Source organism: Littorina saxatilis, linkage group LG17, assembly GCF_037325665.1.
Source record: "Littorina saxatilis isolate snail1 linkage group LG17, US_GU_Lsax_2.0, whole genome shotgun sequence".
NCBI lineage: Eukaryota > Metazoa > Mollusca > Gastropoda > Littorinimorpha > Littorinidae > Littorina > Littorina saxatilis.
In genome coordinates this window covers 51,137,293-51,161,045 of record NC_090261.1, presented here as the reverse complement: position 1 = coordinate 51,161,045, position 23,753 = coordinate 51,137,293, and the positions used below count along the sequence as shown (strand labels likewise).

At 42.9% G+C, this 23,753-nt stretch overlaps 1 protein-coding gene across 2 annotated transcripts in view; it reads right to left on the bottom strand.

The window, feature by feature from the left end:
• LOC138953809 (ribosomal protein S6 kinase alpha-5-like) overlaps window positions 1-23,753 on the bottom strand; it is a 103,357-nt gene that overhangs the window by 36,322 nt on the left and 43,282 nt on the right. The window contains exon 1 of one of the 2 annotated variants that reach the window (XM_070325744.1): window positions 13,195-13,486. The exons of the other annotated variant lie outside the window; for it this stretch is intronic. Within the exon in view, the coding sequence (XP_070181845.1) occupies window positions 13,195-13,297 (103 nt within the window). The 5' untranslated portion in view covers window positions 13,298-13,486. Of the gene's footprint in view, window positions 1-13,194; window positions 13,487-23,753 lie in introns of those variants that run through there. 2 annotated transcript variants of the gene reach the window in all.

Here is a 23,753-nt window from a genome sequence, read left to right as displayed (position 1 = left end):
CAAGCATGTCACTAGCCAAGTAGTGGCAAGCATAACAATAAACTACCGGCGAGTACATTTTTTCTGTCCTTCCAATTCACTCTTTGAAGCTCTGGTTAAAGTCAGACTAAAAATGTCATTGACACGCTAGAGAGAAGAAAAATGTCTATCCCTCCTAACATACGTTTTATGTGTGACAGGGTGACAGGTGTCACTTCTTAAAATCTTTTATTTAACGTCACTCTGTAAAAACATTGGCGACATTTGTCTTAGATTAAAAACACACACAGGCGCGCACACAAACTTTCCCTTTATGTACAGTGGTTCACCACCCTCCCACCCCCCGCACACTCTCGCTCATCTCAGTCTCACCAATTATATGGTCAATGTATTGTCATTGTCCAAGTTCGTCTTTGTTGAACTAGCAAATCAACAAACCCATTCCCTAATAGACACAGCTCCGTGGGACAGAAGAATCATCCGCCGCAGTCTTTGTTGTCGATCAGTTTGAGTGTGGTGTCAATTCATTATCTGTTAACAAAAAGTACTGGTGTGCATCAGCCGTGTCCAGCTGCCAACAGTCTCCCTTTGGGTGAAGCAATTTTCTTAATCCCTTAGAACTTGAAGTGGACATAGGCCACCTGTGTCAGGCAGGCAACCCTGTCTGCAGGAGTATTATTGTGCAATCTATCACCCGACTGCCTTTGCACCCCGGAGGTTTGGGAAAGTGTGAAGTGGGTGTGATTTCCTAGTGAGAGATTAAAGAGCGTAAAAAAGATAAAAGGGGGTCCTTAACGTCCTCACAGGAAATTTTCCTTTTAGGGACATGAGTTGATGATACGTTATTAAAGAGCGTGTCATAGCTGGGCGCTTTTCTACCCCCCCCCCTCTTTCTTGTCTTCACTGACCAATGAAACGTCGTATCATCTTAGAATGTTGTGTTACTAATATAGTTACTAAGAGTTTGATTGGATGGTTGTTACTCTAGCTAAATTTGAATTCTGTGTGTACATGCTAGAAATGTTACCCTCTTTTTAACATAGTAAATATTGGAAGTGAGACAGTGACAAAAGGTCAGGTGTCATGTCCACTGTCCCGAATGACACACGATTGCTGACATTTCACCATTGCCAAAAGAATAAACAAATAAGAAATAGGTAGAAAATGAATGTGAAAACTGACTTTAATTGGTGATCAGTATTTTCTATACCACTAACAAATAATCTACTTACACATAGCTGTTTGGCAAATGTATGTTGCATGGGACACACTGACATGAAAGTGGAAGATGTTTTTCCCTCTAGAGAAACTACATATCAAGTTACACTTTTTGTGCTCTTCCATTCCAGTTGGCAATCAATTGTTAACGCATGTTATTAGAAAAAATAGAACGAAAACAGATTAGATAGAATGAAAAATGTACTGGTGATGTCATTTGGGACATACTGACATGAAAACGTCACCTTTTGCCATTGTCTCAAATACAAATGTCTGTTAAAGGCCCAGTCCCATGTAATACACGGTGTTGAAGAAAAACATAGGGCGAAGGGTGCGAGCCTGCTACTTCTAAGAAATGTTATCATATATCTGTTATTCTTTCAATGACAATCTCCCATCACCCAAAGATCTTGTTTCCCAAACCTTTCACAAATAAGGCGAGAGAAGAGGAGAAAGATCGTATTTCACCGAACCTTTCACATATGCAAAGTCGATTTTACTGTGTGGGTATTTTTCACACACACGCGCACGCACACACACACACACTCTCTCTCTCTCTCTCTCTCTCTCTCTCTCTCTCTCTCTCTCTCTCTCTTTCACAGACAGACACAAACCACCACCAACAAAAAACAGCATCAGGAGAAGAAAGTAACAGAGTGATGAAAACACTGCACACAAATCAATCAATCAATCAATCAATCAATATGAGGCTTATATCGCGCGTATTCCGTGGGTACAGTTCTAAGCGCAGGGATTTTTTTTTATTTTAATCTTTTTAAATTTTTTTTATGCAATTTATATCGCGCACATATTCAAGGCGCAGGGATGTATTTATAAATTGCATAAAAAAAAAACATTAAAAAAATTAAGCTGTGTGAGATGGACTTTTTTTTACACAATACATCACGCATTCACATCGGCCAGCAGATCGCAGCCATTTCGGCGCATATCCTACTTTTCATGGTCTATTATTCCAAGTCACACTGGTATTTTGGTGGACATTTTTATCTATGCCTATACAATTTTGCCAGGAAAGACCCTTTTGTCAATCGTGGGATCTTTAACGTGAACACCCCAATGTAGTGTACACGAAGGGACCTCGGTTTTTCGTCTCATCCGACGACAAACAATCATAAATACCTGGAATAAACACACAGAAATATCAAATGAGATACCCGGGAAGAAGTAAGGCATGGCAACATTTATTTCAGAAACCCCTTGGGTTACATGATTTGATAGGTGAAGTGATACGTACACGATATTCAAGTGTGTTACTCTTGTTTTGTGGTTTTCTTTTTTGTTTGTTTTGCTTTGCCCATAAAACAACACACTTGTTTCCGTCCAACCCACGCGCTGCACAAAATCACTCGCCACGAATAATAAGTAATGCGTAAACGTCAGCAACAGATTGTTTTCCTTCTGTTTCGGATCGCAGCTTTCGTTTCAAGGCTGCAGAAGAAATGAGGGAGCTTCATTGACACAGATACATACATGTACGTCATTGGGGGTCTTTTCAACAGGGGTAGATGCGTGGGCGGTATGAGTTTTGAGAAAATATAATTATATAAAATCCAAAACAAGCAACAAAAGAAGACAAACTAAGAGAAAATGCATGTGGGTGGTATGAGTTTTGAGAAAATATAGTATATACAATCCTTCTTCTTCTTCAGCGTTCCAGAATTTTCTGGTTACGTGTGAGCTCGTTTACCCATATGGGTTCCCCACACTATACTCTGATCGAGAGCATAGTCAGCTCACTCCGCTTTCGTTGAGTAGGCATGCTGGGTATTTTCGTGTTTCCATAAACCACCGAACTCCGACATGGATTACAGGATCTTTTCCGTGCGCACTTGGTCTTGTGCTTGTGTGTACACACGAAGGGGGTTAAGACACTAGCAGGTCTGCACATAAGTTGACCTGGGAGATCGGAAAAATCTCCACTCTTAACCCACCAGGCGGCAGCGACCGGGATTCGAACTCACGACCTCCCGATCAGGAGGCCGACGTCTTACCACCACGCCACTGCACCCGTCCTATATATACAATCCAAAACGAGCAACCAAAAGAAGACAAACTTAGAGGAAATACATGTGGGCGGTATGAGTTTTGAGAAAATATATACTTTCTTTATTTGGTGTTTAACGTCGTTTTCAACCAGGAAGGTTATATCGCGACGGAGAAAATATATATATATACAATCCACCAAAAAAGCAACAATAAAGACAAACCAAGAGGAAATACATGCACCTTCAATAACAACAAATACAGGAAATCCCGTACATGTGATTCTGATTTAAACAATAACTCCGATTCTGTCCTGGTGATCGTGAGCCGAAAACAGATGCGACAGAGGTTACATGTGTTGGCATTCTCCTACAGGATCTTAGCAGAGGCTTTTTGGCTCACGTAAGTGTAGCCTATGCGATGGTAAACTTTGTCTGTCTGTGCGTGCGTGCGTATGTATGTATGTATGTGTGTATGTCTGTGGTAGAAACTTTAACATTTTTGGCTAAACACCGAAATACTCGTTTCACGTGGTTAATTTTCAAGCACCATCTTCAAATTATTGAAGCAATGATCAACATTGTGTCGGCATGTGTGTAGTTAAAGCGTGTATCCAAAGAAAACGGGTGGTGGGGGGTTTTGAAGGGGTACAAGCAGTTGACTGATTTGTGTCGTGTTTGGCATGTAGACGGCAGGTCAGGTGTCAAGATCAGGTCAGGGGTCGCGCGAAGGATTGTGGTCCAGTTCTCACCTCGCCGATTCGCCGGGGAAGACGATTTCATGTTGTTCGGTTTCTAAGCTCCAGAAAAGTAAATAAAGAAGATACCAAAGGGAGATTTCCTACAATTTGATCTGCACAGCGTGTTTCCAATGTCCACGCGAGGAAGAGCTGTCGAAAGCGCGGCAGTCAGTGTCGATCTTGCAGCCGTATCCCGGTAAGTTCAGAGACAGACTGTCTAGTGTCTCCCACTCTGATATTAAACGTGTCACCTACTGTTAATCCGTTTTGTTTTAATTTCTTTTTATTTCAGCAGACACGGCTGTCAAACACAGTGCTAGGCAGTCACCTCTAGTGAAATGAGTTGATCTAGTCTTAAGTACTTTGCAACAACTTCCTTGAACGTGAAAGACAGTTTTTGAATGCTAGATCTGTATCGCGTTTCATTCCAGACTCGATCCTCTCTTTGATTGTAGATCTACTGTTTGCTGTTTACGCACTATCATATGATTCGCTATGTAACGTTTGGTAAGCTTACCTTGCAACAGCTTTCTTGTCTTTGTTGGCATTTCTGGCTGTGTTGACCGTCAGAATTATTTTAAGAACCAGGCGAGTTGATATGATGCGTTAGTTTTAACTGTGTATGTGTGTGTGTGTGTGTGTGTGTGTGTGTTTGTGTGTGTGTGTGTTACATAGTGAGTGAGTTTGTGTTATGTTACTGTTTGTTGATTTCTTACGGGAGCCTTGAAGGCTTCGCCTCTTGTTCTAAATGTTAACTTCATTAAATGCATGCTGGAAAGACATGGAAGAAATAAGACGCTTTTCGCAGATTTTCTTTTTTATTCAGTATTATAATCATTTCAAAAAAAAATTAATAACAACAACAACAACAAAACGTGAAGAGAAGAAGAAGAAGAATTTTAAAAAAATTACCTGCAATTTCCGTAGACAAATATGGATATTGAAGTGGACGTAGGCTACACTAAATATATTGCTACAAAAGACGGTTCCGTTCTGTCAGTCACAATGATTGCGGCAAAGTTTAACAAACACACCGCACCTCCCCCCCCCCCCCCCCCCAAGCATTCAATGCCCCCCTCTCCCCCCGTCACTTCCGTCATGATAAGCAGCCCATCAACCGTTCCGAAACTCCAGACAATGGACGTTTAACAAATGGCACAGGTTTACCGATTCCACGATTGGTTCCAAAAAGGGATTTTCGATCTATTCCTGGGAAGCAAGTCGTTGTTCACAGCTGACAGGCAACACAAAAGACACGCACGCCAGAGTTCATCATCATCTACGCAGGAGCGTTCTATAACTGAATATTGCTGTTTCATATGTTACGAGGATTTCCATTGGTCAATTGGGCAAAACTGAGCTCAGTGCAAAAGTGATATCGACGACATTTCCGTCGATATCAAAACTGACCTCTTTATTGCTTCCCCACTTCAAAAACAAAAACACCTAAATTTAAAAACATACAAATATATATGAAAATGTAATGATCCCAGAATTTAGTTAACAAAGGTTGGTAAGTTGGCATGCATTCGCTAAACTGGAAAGAGGTGGCGGGGGGCGAAGGGGGGCGGGCTTTCTAGAAAGACAGACAGAAGGACAGAGCGTAAAATTGATCATTACCTTCCCACACGCAGTCAAGCTCAGTTTGTTTGTTTGTTTGTTTGCTTAACGCCCAGCCGACCACGAAGGGCCATATCAGGGCGGTGCTGCTTTGACATATAACGTGCGCCACACACAAGACAGAAGTCGCAGCACAGGCTTCATGTCTCACCCAGTCACATTATTCTGACACCGGACCAACCAGTCCTAGCACTAACCCCATAATGCCAGACGCCAGGCGGAGCAGCCCCTAGATTGCCAATTTTAAAGTGGTATGACCCGGCCGGGGTTCGAACCCACGACCTCCCGATCACGGGGCGGACGCCTTACCACTAGGCCAACCGTGCCGGTAGTCAAGCTCAGTCAAGCTCAGTCAAAACAAACCACAAGGAGGCGGACAATGGCACTCACCGCACTGCAAAGAGTCCACTAAACAAGGGAAAAGACAAGCCATTTAACCAAGAAGAATTTGTAGCCTCAGTGGCCGATCAAATTTACAGTAAAGTAATGCAAAAGATCGAAACCGATTTGGAACAAAAACAGCGAGACATTAAACTTTCACAGGAAAGGGAACTGACAGCAGAAGTAGGTATCCGTTAATAAGTTGATGAGAGCCTCGGGGCGGGGATATAGCTCAGTTGGTAGCGCGCTGGATTTGTATTCAGTTGGCCGCTGTCAGCGTGAGTTCGATCCCAGGTTCGGCGGAAATTTATTTCAGAGTCAACTTTGTGTGCAGACTCTCTTCGGTGTCCGAACTCCCCCCCGTGTACACTACATTGGGTGTGCACGTTAAAGATCCCACGATTGACAAAAGGGTCTTTCCTGGCAAAATTGCTTTGGCACAGTTAATAATTGTCTACCTATACCCGTGTGACTTGGAATAATAGGCCGTGAAAGGTAAATATGCGCCGAAATGGCTGCAATTACTGGCCATATAAAATTTCATCTCACACGGCATCACTGCTGAGCGCCTAGAACTGTACCCACGGAATATGCGCGATATAAGCCTCATTGATTGATTGAGAAGTCCTCAAAAAAGTCGATAGTCACAGAGACTCTGTGTTCATAACAACCCAAAAACCAGAAGAAAAAGACCTGAGAGGCTACCTAGAGCTCTGCCTCACCTCTATGGTGACTGCTAGGCAGAAGCAGAGCCCCGAGGCTCTCATCAACTTATTAACGGATACCTACTGTTTTGTGACAAAAAATAAAGTGTCCGTCCCTAAACCAGACACCTACCTCATGGCCCTCAGCGCTCTCGCGGGGAGCAGAGATCTGTCGTCAGAGGAAATTCTCACAATTAAAAAATCACTGTGAGTCCCTTGTAATTTTTGACTCCCTAAATTGGGGGCAAAATTAAATAAAGCCAGCATAAATACATGATCGTTATTTGTCAACGGTTTTAACTTAAAAAAGGGGACACACAGCTCGCAGGGAGCGAAGGGCATTGCCCCACCTCGCGGGCGTGTGTGTGTGTGTGTGTGTGTGTGTGTGTTTTCTCCTGATGGTTTTAAACTCCTGTTTCTGGATTACACAATAAACTTAAAAACATGATTATATAAACGAGAGGATAGCTGTTTTCTCTCTCAGTTAATACTGCTAATGTGCCGTCGCCTCCCCTGCGACCATTGTAGTGGCGGGGAGGTCGACGGACAATGCAGATAGATCTCTTAATCTTATCATTTTATCCTATTTATAATGAACAAATGTCGTATGGCAACTCATGCGTGTGTCAATGAAATGATGTGTCCAAATGTTACTACCTCTAGACAGGAAAGTTCCATCGTTTAAAACTGAATTATACAGAAACTCATTTCTCCCATCTACTACACAACTCTGGAATTTTTTACCAGACTATATAAAACTTAGTGATTCCCTAAGTGAATTTAAGCACTTTTTGTCAAAAAACGATTTAAGTCCGCCGTGTTATTTTTATTCTGGAGATCGTATGTCACAAATAATTCACTGTAAGCTCAGGTTATATATAAGTGATCTTAATAACGATCTAGTGAGACGTCACGTTGCAACAGATGCATCTTGTGACTGCGGATTCCCGTCCGAATCCGTACAACACTTCATATTCGATTGTCCAAATTATCGCGAAGCACGTCAAGAAACTATACATACCCTCCCCAATCACATAATTCACCTCCCCCACCTTTTAAACGGAGACAGACAGTATTCCTTAGATTTGAACAGGAAATTTTTTTCCACCGTACACTCGTTCATCAAACGTTCAGGCCGCTTTGGGTAAATCAGAATAAATGCTCTACAAGCCGGACAACAACTTTAACTTCTGCACATCTCTTACCCATCCCTCTTCTTTTATTCATCTTCTTTCCCCCCTTCCTTCCTTTACTGTCTTTCTTTATAATCATTATGCAACGTTCATTACGTTATTAATAGATTTGGTTTATTGAGACAAATTTTTTAGCCGTTACCGCCTTATGTTGTACTGTCATGCAGGAACACCACTATAAGCTTTTAGCTTGTTGCTGTTTCTGTGAAATTTGTATACATGTCATGATTGTAACCTTTGTTAAAATAAACTTATGTTTAAACCAAATGTTACTACCCTATAGAAGATCAGTATTACGTGTTTGCGCATGTTCTTTATATTTTTCTCACAATGTTATCACTTTTAAACCTTTTAACAGGTGGTCCTGAGTTTTACCTTTTTTTTTTTTTTCTTTTTTTAAACGAAACTAAAATTGAATTAAAATCCATGATTTTAATGGTCCTTCCCCTAGGAAGTCAACGTATATAAAGGAAAAATTATTAATATTCCTCTTACAAGGATTATTGCCTGTGAGGACGTTAAGGACCCCCTAGTAGTTCACACGCACGCACGCACGCAAGCAAGCACACACACACACACACACACACACACACACACACACACACACACACACACACACACACACACACTGAATATAACACTGAATAAAACACTGAATATAACACTGAATAAAACACTGAATATAATACTGAATATAACACTGAATATAAATATGAATATGACTATCACTTATTTTTTTTGAATCATCATCTTTCGACACGTCATAACTGACGTACACACTTAGATGATATCGGGAAGAAACCAAGACGCGTCAGACGGTACGTCACGGCACCGACAGACCAGACGCTATTGCGTCACAAAGGGGGTCACACAGATGTTGAACTATCAAGCTCATTAGCTTTACGCGACACTGAGGACAAATTTGTACTATGCGTCACAAGTATGGAACTATTACAAAACATCAGGCGACATTATAACAGACAACGTCTCGATCTGTCGCCACACACATCACCACTACACTGCAGTGTTTCGAGTTAGGAAAACCGCAGACACGTCAGGGCACACATCCCCCTCCCTTCCCTCCTCAATCGCCCCCTTTCTCTTGTGGCCGTGTGTGGGGTGTGTGTTTGCATGGGTTTTCCTCCTTGAGGGGACTGGAGTAAAATCATGATGACTAAGAGTAAATGCCGCTCACCCTTTAGGGCAAAGGGCAGGGGTCGCCTAAACATACATACACACACACACACACACACACACACACACACACACACACACACACGCTTTTAAATGTTTTCTTTTGGGGTATTGCAGTACTTTGTAATATTTTATGATAAGTGTTGACATCTGTAACCTCGGTTTTGTGTCTGTTTGCGATTGCTTGTATCTTGTTGTCACCATTTTTTCTGTCTTAGTTTTTATTTGGCAGGGACAGATTGCAAGACTATAGGCGTCCATCATTGAGTATTAAAGATCGTTCGTTCGTTCGTTCTCTCTCTCTCTCTCTGTGCGTGTGTCGGTGTGAGTGCTCGCGTGCCTCAGTATTAAGAATAAAATCCCCACACCGCTCTATCGTGACAAAAGCATTGAAAGAGAGGCAAAAGACCGCTGGCCAGTACGACGAGAATCTTGGTGAGTGATTTCGAAAGCGAGGAGCGTATAAAAATACCCCGGGAGATGCGTAGATCGGTCTAGTTGACAACGAAGACGTGACTGTTGCAATGTATTCATTATTCAGCCCCACGCAGCCTCCTAATAAAAACCTGCTAGCATAAACACGGCCACAGGCACCTTGTAAGCTGGTTAAAATACATGCGGCGAGTAGCTTGGAATTGTGGGGCCAAGGGTGTGTGCACAAAATTACGTTCCTAACGGTAGGCAAACGGAAGATATTAGCTTTACACGCTTTTGGTACCCGGCCAGAAGAAAAAAAAATTCCATGTAAAGCGGGTGTTAAAGATTCAACCAAACACTTGATGTTGAAGAAATGTGCTAAGTGAGACCTAAAATCTATAACTATTATGTTATATTGCATATGACACACATACACACACACATATATGAATACACAAACAGACTAAAACAGAACTTTATTTTTATTTCTTTTATCTTCCAGTCTCTGTTGCTGATCTCTCTCTCTCTAAGTATGGTTTGAAGCAGTTTTGCGATACTTTAAATGTCGCGGATTAGAATCCGGCCCAAGTAAGTATATATCATATTCGCGCTGATTGGTCGAGGTATGTTCCTGACTTGGAATCGGCGTTGGGATCTTTTTTATCAGTGTCAAAAGTCAACTGGTTTTGCTCTGAGTGAGTGCACGTGACCTCAATTAGCTGACGGTGACACCTCTTTCTGTCTCTCTCTCCCCACTCTCTCTCTCTCTCTCTCTCTCTCTCTGTCTCTCTCTCTCTGTCTCTGTCTCTCTCTCTTTCCCTCTCTCTCTCTTTCTCTCGCTCTCTCTCAGTATGGTTTGAAACCTCATTAACAGCGACATAATAACAGCAACGTCTGTGTCATACTGATAGTCTACACAGCCTGCTTGCCAGTATAAACAACGTCACAGGCACCTTCAAGTGGTTTGATTTTTGTCGTATTTCTTCCTGTTTTATATCATCAAAAACACCAACCTCATTAACAACAATATTATCTCAACAACATCTGTACCACAGCCCATACCACCTCCCAAAACCCGCTTGCATTAAACATCGTCCCAGGCACCAGAAAAGTGGTTCAATTCTAGTTTTGTTTCCTTCATATTGCCATGTTCATTCAAATGAATGCAAATATACCAACAGGGGCAACATCAAACAAGAAGAAGAACAACAACAGAAAACAACAACAGCAGCTGACAACAACAACGAGAACAACAAGTTACAACAACAGCAGCTGACAACAACAACGAGAACAACAACAACAGCAGCTGACAACAACAACGAGAACAACAACAACAGCAGCTGACAACAACAACGAGAACAACAACAACAGCAGCTGACAACAACAGAAAACAACAACAGCAGCTGACAACAACAACGAGAACAACAACAACAATGGGCCCCCAAACACGACAAAAACAACAAGAATCACGCAAACAGCTGACAAACAGTTCTGAGACACCCAAAACATGATAACAGAGTCTAGTCATATCTTTGTTTGCGATGTTTGTTTAACATAACTATATTACATTCCATCTCTCTCGCAATCTCTTCCCCCTCTGTCAGTAAATAACATCCACTTTGCTAACAACAACAACAACAACAACAACAACAACAACAACAACGACGACGACGACGACAACAAAACCAACGAACAGATAAACGCAGATTTATCTTTTCACATTTTATTTTCTGCATTCCATCAATTTCCCACTGTCCCAGAACTACACCCGGTAAACCCAAAAGAACTCTTGTTAAGAAAAAAACAGATAACAAATAAACGCATGTATATAATCTATACCCTACGACCCAACACGTGCAGGCAATGACAGTTCTAAAAATAGCTCGGCTCGTAAGCAAAGGGCAGATAGATGGTACATTTTCCCTACGTCTACGCAAGTCTTTGTGTCCCTCGCTCTCTGCTGTGTCATACGTACACACGTTGCGATCGAAAACCTGGCTCTACTTTTAACACTTACGTATGATTAGAAGTCGGGGGAAAAGACAAGAGTATGACAACTATATATATATTATAGACTGCAGTGTTCAAAATCTTAGGTAGACTTTCGTACAATTTGCGTCAGCTGGTAAAAGTAGGTCACAAAAGTGAGAAGTCGAAACTCATGGAACAAATTACAAAACTGCACATAAGGGCAGCTGTAAATATAACACACACACACACACTCAAACACACACACACACACACACACACACACACACACACACACCTTTAAACAACTGCACTGTGTGTGAGAGTGAAAAAGTCAAAATCGTTAACGACAAACGGACAAAACAAAGAACACACGGGGAAGAAACATAAATCAGAGACTTATTTCACCGAGCTAGATAAATTTATATTTACGAACTTTTCTTTGAGACCTTGTCTGCCTGAGAAAAGCTGAGCTTGCATGCATACGTTAACCACATAAATATAAATCTTACTTGAGGTGTGCTAAAGTCTCAATATTCTCCTTCAGTCATACGAACCCAGAAAACAAGATTTGCAGCTTATGCTTTCCGCTCATATTACTATACAGATGACAAACTCGCATTATGCGAGGCATGAATAAGAATGGTGGAGAGAGAGAGAGAGAGAGAGAGAGAGAGAGAGAGAGAGAGAGAGAGAGAGAGACAGAGAGAGTCAGAGAGAGACAGAGAGACAGAGAGAGGGGGGGGGGCAGACAGAGAGAGAGAAAGAGAGAGAGGGGGTACAGAGAGAGAGGGGGCAGAGAGAGAGAGGGGGAGCAGAGAGAGAGGGGGGGGCAGACAGAGAGAGAGAGAGAGAGAGAGAGAGAGAGAGAGAGAGAGAGAGAGGGGGCAGACCGAGAGAGAGGGGGCAGACAGAGAGAGAGAGAGAGAGGGGGGCAGAGAGAGAGAGAGAGGGGGCAGAGAGAGAGAGAGAGGGGGCAGAGAGAGAGAGAGGGGGCAGAGAGAGAGGGGGGGGGGGCAGAGAGAGAGAGGGGGGGCAGAGAGAGAGAGGGGGGGCAGAGAGAGAGAGAGGGGGGCAGACAGAGAGCGAGAGAGAGAGAGAGGGGACAGACAGAGAGAGAGGGGGTACAGAGAGAGAGGGGGCAGAGAGAGAGAGAGAGAGAGGGCAGAGAGAGAGAGGGGGGGGGCAGACACAGAGAGAGAGAGAGGGGGGGCAGAGAGAGAGAGAGGGGGGCAGACAGAGATCGAGAGAGAGAGAGAGAGACAGAGAGAGAGAGAGAGAGAGAGAGAGAGAGAGAGAGAGAGAGAGAGAGAGAGAGAGAGAGAGAGATAGTATAACCATCGCGAAACCTTGCATTCCCTAACCTCCACACTCTCACACACTGGTTCAGGGTTCAGTATGCATGTGTGTCAAAGAGAAGGTCACTTCCACGAACTCTCCTTGTGTTGCATCCCACGTTCCCTGGCCGTGTACTCAGAAGTCTCACCGACTTTTCCATGCATGACCTCTGTCGGCCAAACAAACACACACACACACACACGCACATACAGCCGCACACATGCAGACAGACACACACACGCTATAGTTGTTCACACTTAGCACGTGCAAAATAAGAACGATAACACAGGATTACCACTATTTCAAAACAACAAAGAAAAACCCTCCGTGTTATTCTGCCACAGTTCACTTATTTAATTCATACTCCGTAGAATTATGACACAGAAACATCGGAGCACAAAGAAAAACAAACTTAGAAATAAATCAAGTGTAGACTCACCTAAGTGAACGGGTAACTCAACATCTGTTTCCCCAGTCACTGTTTTGTCCGGTTTCAGAAAACTAAATTCGTCCATCACTGAATATGCACCTTGGTTCTTCATTTCAGCGAGAAAAACTGTTTACAACATGCCACACTTTACTGTCTTGCACTGCGCGTTTCTTAATCAAAACTGGCCGTAGTTGACTGTCAAATCACTTCAGGAAAAAACAGAGTCAAGCAATAATGAAAACACGTAGTGGAAATTCAGTCAACGCGTGTGTGTACAGAAAAGCCTTCAGTAGAAGTGTTCCAGTGCTGACGCAGCGGTCGCGCTGTTGCTGCATGCGACTTCGGCCCACGCCGCGCGGGCACGCCTGTTGTGCTGTATTAATGATCGATGTAGAGTTGCTTGCCGTGCTGAAACTAAAATTGTAACGTCGCTCAGAGCTTTCATCGGGAAAACTAGTGGTACAAAAGGAGCCCCACTTCCTCTTAGCGTCTAAAAACTTTAGACAACGCTTCATGTTGCAAAAACAAACATTAATGAGAACATGAGGTTTTGACCGAGAGGTTAACCGGGTTCAAAGTCACTGTTGTTAAGAGATTGAATCGGGAAAACTAGCAGGACAGAATTAGGCCTACTTCACATAGCTGCATGAAGCAACACCAACCATAAAGGTTGAGGACTGGATCTGTTGACCGAATAACCCGGTGATAAATGTTGTAAGGCGCTGTTCGTCGCACTTCTGTGTCAGTAGGTTCATCAAGAGAACTAGAAGGCACAGATTGAGGTATAATTCCCTACAGCTGTATGCATCAAACTCAACCATAACTTTATTCGATCGAGGGCAGACGCTTTTAACCAAAACATAACCCTAAAGTATTGTCTATGCGCGATTATACGTATTTTCTTTGTCGGTCGTGTCATCTGGATAACTAGTGGGACGAAATAATATCTGATTTATTAGGCAACGCCTATTACACCAATACCAATTGTTTTCAGTGATCGAGAAGTTAAACCGAAAATGCTGTTTTATCGGGAAAACACGAGGGACAAACTTAGGTTTGTTTCGCTCCACGTTGGTAGTTTCGCTTCTGACGAAGACCGAAAGAGACGATTCGTGATAATTATGTCGGGTGTTTTTTTCCCCCCTCGCGAGTTGTTTAGTGCGTGGGTGAGTGAAAATGTTTGCGATCTGCGCAGCCAAAACTGACAAGGGTTAACCGGGTAAGTAAATGTAGAATTCTTACTGTTGGTAAAACATCGGGTAATCGCGAACACAAGTCTCACAAACACACACACACATACATGCACCATGTATACTTTTGGATGAAAAAAAACCCCATCCACAACGGGCCAACGTTTTTATCGGATTGGATCAGGAAATGACCGAAGCTGAGTCAAGCAGAAACAGATGGACAGACAAACAGACAGACGTAGGTGTACGTGTCTGATACGGGAGAATTCTGTCAGGACTTAACGCAGCAGGTAAAAGTAATGATCAAGCGAGCCCCACTCACAAACATCTAACAATTTGCTGCATCGAAACAACAAATATGTTTTCAATAAGAAAACAAAACAATTTCAACAGAAAAATTAAAAGAACACGACAGTATCTCGAAAAGTGCGGCATGTCAAAAACAATTTTTGAAGAAAAAACAAACATTCGTTCGTGAAAAACATCAAGTTTTCGACCAATGAAAATCACTCAGTACCCTCGCGTCCCTGACCCAATTTCTCGAAGCAGCAGCCAAAACAAACAAGCTCGCGGAACGACAGGCCGTGTTGTATGTGCCTACGTACGCTGTCTTTATCAGTCTCTGTAATCTTCATCATCAAAACTTCCTGTTTTGTTAAATACATGTACTTTCAAGACGTCATACTTCATAAAGGTCACAGTGCGAAGGAAGGTCTTACATGTTGTATTTCAGACATTACGTACAATATATATATTATATACGTAATGTCGGAAATATATCATATCGAAAAAGACCACACACACACACACACTGGAAAAAGATCTGTTAAGCGGGCGAGGGTTTTTTCGAACATCAGAAAAGATTTTTCGTGCACACACAGACATGCACACGCACGAATAGAGAGAGAGAGAGAGAGAGAGAGAGAGAGAGAGAGAGAGAGAGAGAGAGAGAGAGAGAGAGAGAGAGAGAGAGAGAGAGAGGGAGGGAGAGAGAGAGAGAGAGAGAGAGAGAGGGAGAGAGGGAGAGAGAGGGAGAGAGAGGGAGAGAGGGAGGGAGAGAGAGAGGGAGAGAGTGAGAGGGAAAGAGTGAGAGGGAGAGAGGGAGGGAGAGAGAGAGAGAGAGAGAGAGAGAGAAAGGGACACATACACACACACACACACACACACACACACACACACACACACACACACACACATACACAGAGAAATAGACAGATTGATAAATAACTAATACGTGACAGTTCTGCGCGTACAATTGACAATAAAATACTCCGGATATATAACATATTCAGAATAGTTGTACGCTACTTTCCCAACATTTTGTTTACAGCCCGTCCTAGGCGGATCCATGCACAACAATATTATTACGCACAAAATACGCACAAAAGCCAAGCTTGATATTGAATGATTTGGTTGCAAACAGTTACCGTTATCAGGATTAACAAAAATAACAATCAATGACCCCTGTTTTCTGATCAGCTTTGCTTGTAATGAGTTGTTACATTTTAATTACAACGCAAAATATGTCTCAAGTCATTAACATTGACAGCAAGCGTCTGTGAAAAGTGGTGTAGCAGACAACAAATCACAGCGGATCGTCACTAAGATGGTCATTATACTTTTCCGGCCTCCTGTACAGTTTGGATTAATCGCTGGACTCGTGTAACGCACAATTATAATGGCAGGAAAATTATAATGACCCGTTTAGTTTCGATCCGCTTTGCTTTGTTGTATCTTTGCTATCGCTTTTCACAGTCTATCGAAGGCACATTCCTTACCATGTAAACAACTCGACGGTCTCAGATCTGGTCGCCACTGATGCTTTTACGGTGGGATAAGACCAACCCTCAAGTTAGACGCGAACCAACAAAATAAAACAGCCTTGGCGCTTTCTGTGCAAAGTTTTTTTTATGAATTCACCTCAGCACGTGCAAAATTGTGTCTGGAAAAGTGCACAACGATACAAACAACTGTCATTGTTTACGCATCTTTGCAAGTAAACACGATTTTGACCAAAACAGCACTATCATTATGCACTTATAAGTTTTCAGGATACGTAATCAAACATACGCTCGCGCTTATGACATTCCTTCCGAAACACCCATGCGTATATTACACGTTTAATTTCGGTCTTCGGACATTTTCCCACGCTCTCATATCAAACCTCCTTCTTCTGCGATCATTGGCTGATACTCCCACGGACACTCGTGGTTTTTTGCACGAGTGGAATTTTACGTGTATGAGCGTTTTGACCACGCCATTTAGGCAGCCATACGCCGCTTTCGGGGGAGTTATATCCAACCAAATCACTCACTGGCGATCGGTTTTCCCGCCGCACAACACAGATTTCAGCCTCATTCAAAGCTTCATGGGTACATCGATAAACACGGTACAGCCATAAACACGGTTCAGCCATAAACAAGGTGCAGTCTCGGGTGAATGCCGAGAGATCGAAAAGACGAGAGGAAGGAAAAGGATGATGCATCGATTTGTACGCAGTGACACGACGGTTCCCCCTCCGGTTTTCCCCCCACAGTTGCATGCTTGCCCCTGACACCATGCGTTGGCCAATAAAACGTGGCATCATCGACAGACTCATTCAATGCATCCTGTAGCCACAACTTTCGATCGCATCGTCCCCCCCCCCCCCCCCCCTAAAAAAAAAGCAGCAAAATAAAACAAAGCGAAATACCCAGCAAAAGCTTGTTAATAGACCGAAGAACAACTACCAACGAAAAAGTCCCTTCACAATGTTGTTTCTATTTATCCCGGGGGTGACTCAGTTTCCATCAAAGTTTCATTTGCGACAATGGCAGTTTAGAAAATGCTGCCGTGTTTGCAGTTTACTCTGCTACTCTGACCGTAACCGTGTAAACTTGCGTACCGTTAACCTATTTTCCGAAAAAAATATATTTTGGAAGGAAAAAGAAACCAGGAACACAGTGAGGGGGTTAACGAACGGCCGTATATTGACCAGCGGCTGACCGAGTTTTCACGGAGAGTGAGGAAGCAGACTTTACATGCGTGTGTTATGCAGTAGCTGTGATCTCAAGGCTAAACGGAGGCTGTACAGAGAAACAGGCGGTTACTTCCGCGACGAGGCATTGACTTCATGATAGTGCAACCTCACTGTAAGAAAAAGAAAGATTTTTGTTAATTTTTGTTAATTTTTTTTTTTAGAGAAAACCATGTCTTAAAACGGTGTGAGTCATGAAAACGCGGTAAATGTTCAGACAAAATTCACAGAAAATCTGAAAAAGGAAGGTTTAAACTTTTAATGGGGGAAAGTTTTCAATTGGGAGGTTTTCAAAAAGGAGGTTTCTCCTGTACACCGAAGCAGACGGTTATTTCCGTTAAGAGTCACCGACTTTGCTATTGATTAGTTACAGCTAGCGGCGAGCGCACAGCGGGGTAGCGTTATCATGAGTGTTTCTCTTGCCGTAAGAATTTTGCAACACAGGTGAGAAACATGCGCTCGTAGATCTTCCTGAAAGTAAAGTGTCGCAGGCGGAATGACCAAAACTAACCCTTCTTGAAGCAGGCAATCCATTTAAGGAAGAGTGACTTTCAAGGAAATATCCCTCCCCCTGCCTCCCTCCCAATAACATATTCCTATAGACTAGTAAATTCAATAGCCTGTGGGACATGAATTCTATATGCTTTCTGTAAGGACTGGGTGGCCGAGTGGTAACGCACTTGCGCTCGGAATCGAGAGGTTGCGTGTTCGACCCTGGGTCGGGCCGCTATTTTCTCCCCCCTTTCCTAACCTAGATGGTGGGTTCAAGTGGTAGTCTTTCGGATGAGACGAAAAACCGAGGTCCCTTCGTGTACACTATATTGGGGTGTGCACGTTAAAGATCCCACGATTGACAAAAGGGTCTTTCCTGGCAAAATTGTATAGGCATAGATAAAAATGTCCATCAAATACCCGTGTGACTTGGAATAAAAGGCCGCGAAAGGTGAACATTCGCCTAACAGGCTTGAGGTTTGCTGGTCGATGTGAATGCGTGATATATTGTGTAAAAAATTCCATCTCACACGGCATAAAGCGCTTTGAACTTCGGATAAGGCGCTATATAAATAAAGAGAATAAATAAAGAGAATAAAAAAAAAAAAATAAGGAAATAAATAACGCCGCGTAGTTCCAGAAGCTGAAGCATTTTGGCCTTATAGATATGAAATTAACCGCCTCTGGTGAAAGATTAATTGCGCATAAAAAGATAAACACTATTTTGTCCCTCTCATCCGGGTTAAACCATATAACATGTTAGTTACAGGCACGTGTACAGCTCACAATTTCATGTACTACGTTGAAAAAGAACCGAGCCCCACCCCATCAACAAAAACGTACACATTCCACCAAGAGTGTATATGCAAAAAGTAGGATAGTGAGGCGTACCTGGGAGAGAAAAAACCCGTTGGCAGTGTTACGCAGCCGTCTTCGCATCAGTGTAGTTGGGATAATCAGAACTACAATACATTACAACATCGCTCAGCGTCGATTTTAATTTCTCTTCTGTAACAACATCCCAGTTTCCAACCTTTCGAGCTAAACTTAACGCGGGAACATGTGGTCGAAAACAACTTCATGACGTTTTAAAGAATCGAGCCGGGAAAAACACACCGATATAATTATGTTGATTCTGTTATGTTATATGAAGTCTTATATCGCGCGCGTATCTCCAGACTCGGACTCAAGGCGCAGGGATCTATTTATGCCGTGTGAGATGGAATTTTTTTGTCAATCGTGGAAAGACCCTTTTGTCAATCGTGTGATCTTTAACGTGCACACCCAAATGTAGTGTTCTTGATTGGTTGATCTTTTTCTTTCAACAGTCCATAAGGCAAATCTATAATTTTGTAAACGACAGTTACCCTTTCTCCTTCTTTGTTCAGGTGCTGAAACTCCCACGTACACTTGCGTGGTTTTTTTCCTTACTAATTTGTACACGAGTGGGTTTTTACATGTATGACCATTGTTACGCCGCAATTCACTTTAATATTAAAGCTTTAAAAAAAAAAGGTGATAGTTTTTGTTTTAGAACACGCTGCTGATAACGCATTTTTCAGGATTTTCAGACCACCTGCATGATCTATTTTCTTTTTTTCTTTTTAAATATTGAATTTACCTTTCTTGTAACCAAGCTGCTGCAGATGGGAAAAAAAACAACTACACTAGTCCCTGCACTGAAAGCAAGTTACGAGTCTGCTGGACAGGCCCAAGGGGCAGACTATAAGAGGACACAAAGTGTGTGTCGTTTTCTTTCACTTTGAATAATAGGGTTAAACGGATTAAAGATAAATCTTACTAATTGGACAGGGAAGTGAACCGACAGACACATAACCCCCACCTACACCACCACGACCACACCCACACACATTCCAAACATTAAGTGTAGAATGAACAATAAGAAAACAACAGTGTGTGTGTGTGTGTGTGTGTGTGTGTGTGTGTGTGTGTGTGTGTGTGTGTGTGTGCGCGTGCGTGCGTGCGTGCGTGTACGTGTGTTTGTGGGTAGGTGGGCGTGCACGTGTGCGTTTGTTCTGTGGCCGTTGGCGAGGAAATGGAAAAGCCGCAAGAAGAACGCCTTCAACTACATGACAACAGGAAGTTTGGCAGCAAGCAAATAATGAGGACGAAACGTCCAGGAAACCATCAACAAAAGTCGGAGGATACCAGGAAGGCGGGTATACTTTGTTTTTATCCGCCCGGTTGACTGAATTATATTGTGATGCAAAGAATACTGAAAAATTGTAGAACACAGAATAAATGCTGCCGACGCTGACAAAGGCAGCGAGAAACAAAGTCACGTGTAAGAAACCGAACAGAACATGCAGATCCAGTGGAACCCGCCTGCGAAAATAAGAACACACAAACAAAAAAATAAAGAAAAAAGAAAAAGAACAACAACAATCTGAGAAAACCAGTGATTGTGAGGCATGAAAAGGAAGATCACAGACAGATGTTTTATGAAAGCAAAAATAAAGAGTACCGGGATGGGGGGGAGGGGGGGGGGTTCCACTTTAACAAGACAGCGACCCACTAACATTCAGAGAGGGAAACACCACAGCTTTGCCCTACTTTGCGTCCCCATATTCCCTTCCCCCTGGGCCTCCAATGCCAGACGACACACTCATTCCCACAATGCTAAGCGGCACATGTCACATGTTTTTAATTACAAGACGACATTGTGCAACTAGCCTATAAGTACGCATGTACTGATGACGAAGAAACGCATTGGTGACTTCCGTTCTGCTAGATATTTGTTTGTTTGTTGTTGTAGTTGTTGTTGCTGTTGTAGTTGTTGACTTTGTAATTATGAAACAAAAAACCAGGGGCGACATTTTTAATCTCGTAATGTTGTTTGCTGGGTTCGCTTGTTGTGTTGTTCCTCCCAAATGCACATCATATTTTCAAAAGTGTTATTTGGAGTCATCCATATCTAGTTTTTCAACTAAACTAATAACTAAGGACAGTACGATTGGTGCGCTGTTTTCTGCAAATAAATGTTTAAGAGGACAAGAACAGCAGCAGCGGTTTGTTTGTGTACGTGTGCGCGTGCGTGCGTGCGACTGTGCGTTTGTCTGTCTGCCTGTTCAAGTTATATGAAGGAGCAATGGGGGCCTTTGATCGCAAAGATGTCACGGGGAAACAAAATCGAAAGGCTGTGGGAATTTTCTTGAATAACAATGACGTCAGAACAAATTGAGATTGACAAGGCAAAGGCGAGTTCACTTGGGACGAGTGAAGGCCTTCAAGTTGCCATTAAAAGTTGTACTCTTTCCAAGTATATACGGTACACACTATAATTATCACGGTTCGCCAAGTGCGAGTTCCGTGTACTCTGCGCGTGCGTTGTTGATGATCTCTTGTCAAAAACGACTGCCACTCGCACTGTTTTGCTTTCCTTCTATGAATATTCATGACCAGAAGGGGTGAAGGGCTTGGGGATTGAATTATTGCCACTGTAAAAAAAAAAAAAGCCTTTTTTATGCACATGTTTGCGCAGGTCATTTGTGTGTATCTGTGCGTGCGCGCGCACGTGTGTGTGCGTGAGTGTTAATGCGTGCGTGCGTGCTGTATGTATCGATTGGAGATTGGATTTCCCTTCTTTGAGTCATGTGACGTCAGAGGCCGACAAAACTTTATAATTTGGCTTTTCAGGTTGACCGAAACTTCAAAGGAACTCAAAAAAAACCGTCATGTGTTTGATTGCATGTGTGTGTGCTGTTCAATGTCAAAACAACAACAAAGTGAGTACATGACGTGTGTTTTGTAGTTCCTTTGAAGTTTCGGTCAACCTGAAACGCCCAAATATGAAGCTTATGTGTTTGATTGCATACATGTGGATTGCATGCATGTGTGTGTGTGCTCGTTCAATCGTCAAAACAACAACAAAGTCATAAGTACCTGAAAGGAATTCGATCGATACATAAATGTTATTTGCGTGTTTGACCAAAATATGACATTTTACACAGATCTCGACAGTAATTGTTCACCTCGACCGCTATCGCGGTCTCGGAGAACAATGACTGTCTCGATCTGTGTAAAATGTCATATTTTGGTCAAAAACGCAAATAACGTATAATATTATAGCCGAGCTGGCTTACACTAGTATACGCACGTACGTCGTACGTGGCAGTATCGAAACATTTTTTAAATCGCAAGGTTTTTTGTTTTGTTTGTTCTCTGTTTGCGTTCTCCGACTCGCTGCATTTCAGATAATACGTATTATCAATGAAGCTTTCACTGAAGTAATGATCTGGAAACAATCAAGTTTTTCAACGAACTATAAGAGCACTGGCACACGAACACATTTCATCATGAAAGAGTTCCACATACTCCTGACAGCCGTATTATTTCCAACTCTCTCTTGCATCTGGCATACCCTCTGTACTGACACGACAACAGAGATACAGGTAAGAAAAGTTAGCGTGGCTGAAAGAAAGCGGGTGAACCACAGGACAAGCAGGTAAACGGTAAGTGAACATGCTGTGTACACCTGGCACGAGAGTGAATACAATCTCGCTGATTCAGCAATTACTCATATTCATCTCGGTGTAGCTACACCGTGTAGGTCGCGCTGGGTTTTTCACTGTTCAGCGGGGGAAACTCTGTTTTCTGTAGCCTCAGATGTTTCTCGTCTCTCTCTCTCTGGAAGTGTCTGTCTGTCTCACACACACACACACACACACACACACACACACACACACACACACACACACTTTACAGACAGGGATGGAGAGAGAGAGAGAGAGAGAGAGAGAGAGAGAGAGAGAGAGAGAGAGAGAGAGAGAGAGAGAGAGAGAGAGAGAGAGAGAGAGAGAGAGAGAGAGAGAGAGAGAGAGAGAGAATGCGAATGCATAAGTTTAATTGCTAGGCCATTGGCCCCTTGCAATGGAGAAGGAGGGGAATGGAAATCGGTGTACACATAGTTTCGAAAACATGAAACGTTTAACAATGCACCGATCACAGGGATGTTTCACAGTTCATCCCTTTACCGACATGGTAATCTCCGCGTCAGTGTTCGTATTGTCCGTTTGTTCTGTGTAATGCAAATTACACCGTTCTCCCAAATGTCAACATGAGAACAAAAGTCACGAATAACATCTACAACATCGACACGATATCCGAACCGAATAGCTTTGCTGTCAACCGAGGTAAAATTTAGTGACATCCCGGAGTGCAGACACTTCTTGAAGAGCAGATCGAAGCTGATCGACGAATTTGAGAGAGAGAGAGAGAGAGAGAGAGAGAGAGAGAGAGAGAGAGAGAGAGAGAGAGAGAGAGAGAGAGAGAGAGAGACAGACAGACAGACAGAGAGACAGACAGAGAGAGAGAGAGACAGAGACAGAGAGAGAGAGAGAGAGAGAGAGAGAGAGAGAGAGAGAGAGAGGTCGTCAATGTCTAATCATTTCTACCACCGTTTATGATTATTTGTTTTAAAATATTACATATTTTTTATCCTTAACTTTTCTGTTCCGAACGCAAGTAACAGCTACAAACTGTCAGTTTCCATGACAATTTTACAACGAAAAGATAAAAACACCTGTTACACATTTGTTCCTGAAACCTTTGAAAAAAACTAATCAACTTATCCGGTGGCCTAGTGGTACGGCGTCCGCCCAGTGAGCGGGAGGTCGTGGGTTCGAACCCCGGCCGGGTCATACCTAAGACTTTAAAATTGGCAATCTAGTGGCTGCTCCGCCTGGCGTCTGGCATTATGGGGTTAGTGCTAGGACTGGTTGGTCCGGTGTCAGAATAATGTGACTGGGTGAGACATGAAGCCTGTGCTGCGACTTCTGTCTTGTGTGTGGCGCACGTTATATGTCAAAGCAGCACCGCCCCGATATGGCCCTTCGTGGTCGGCTGGGCGT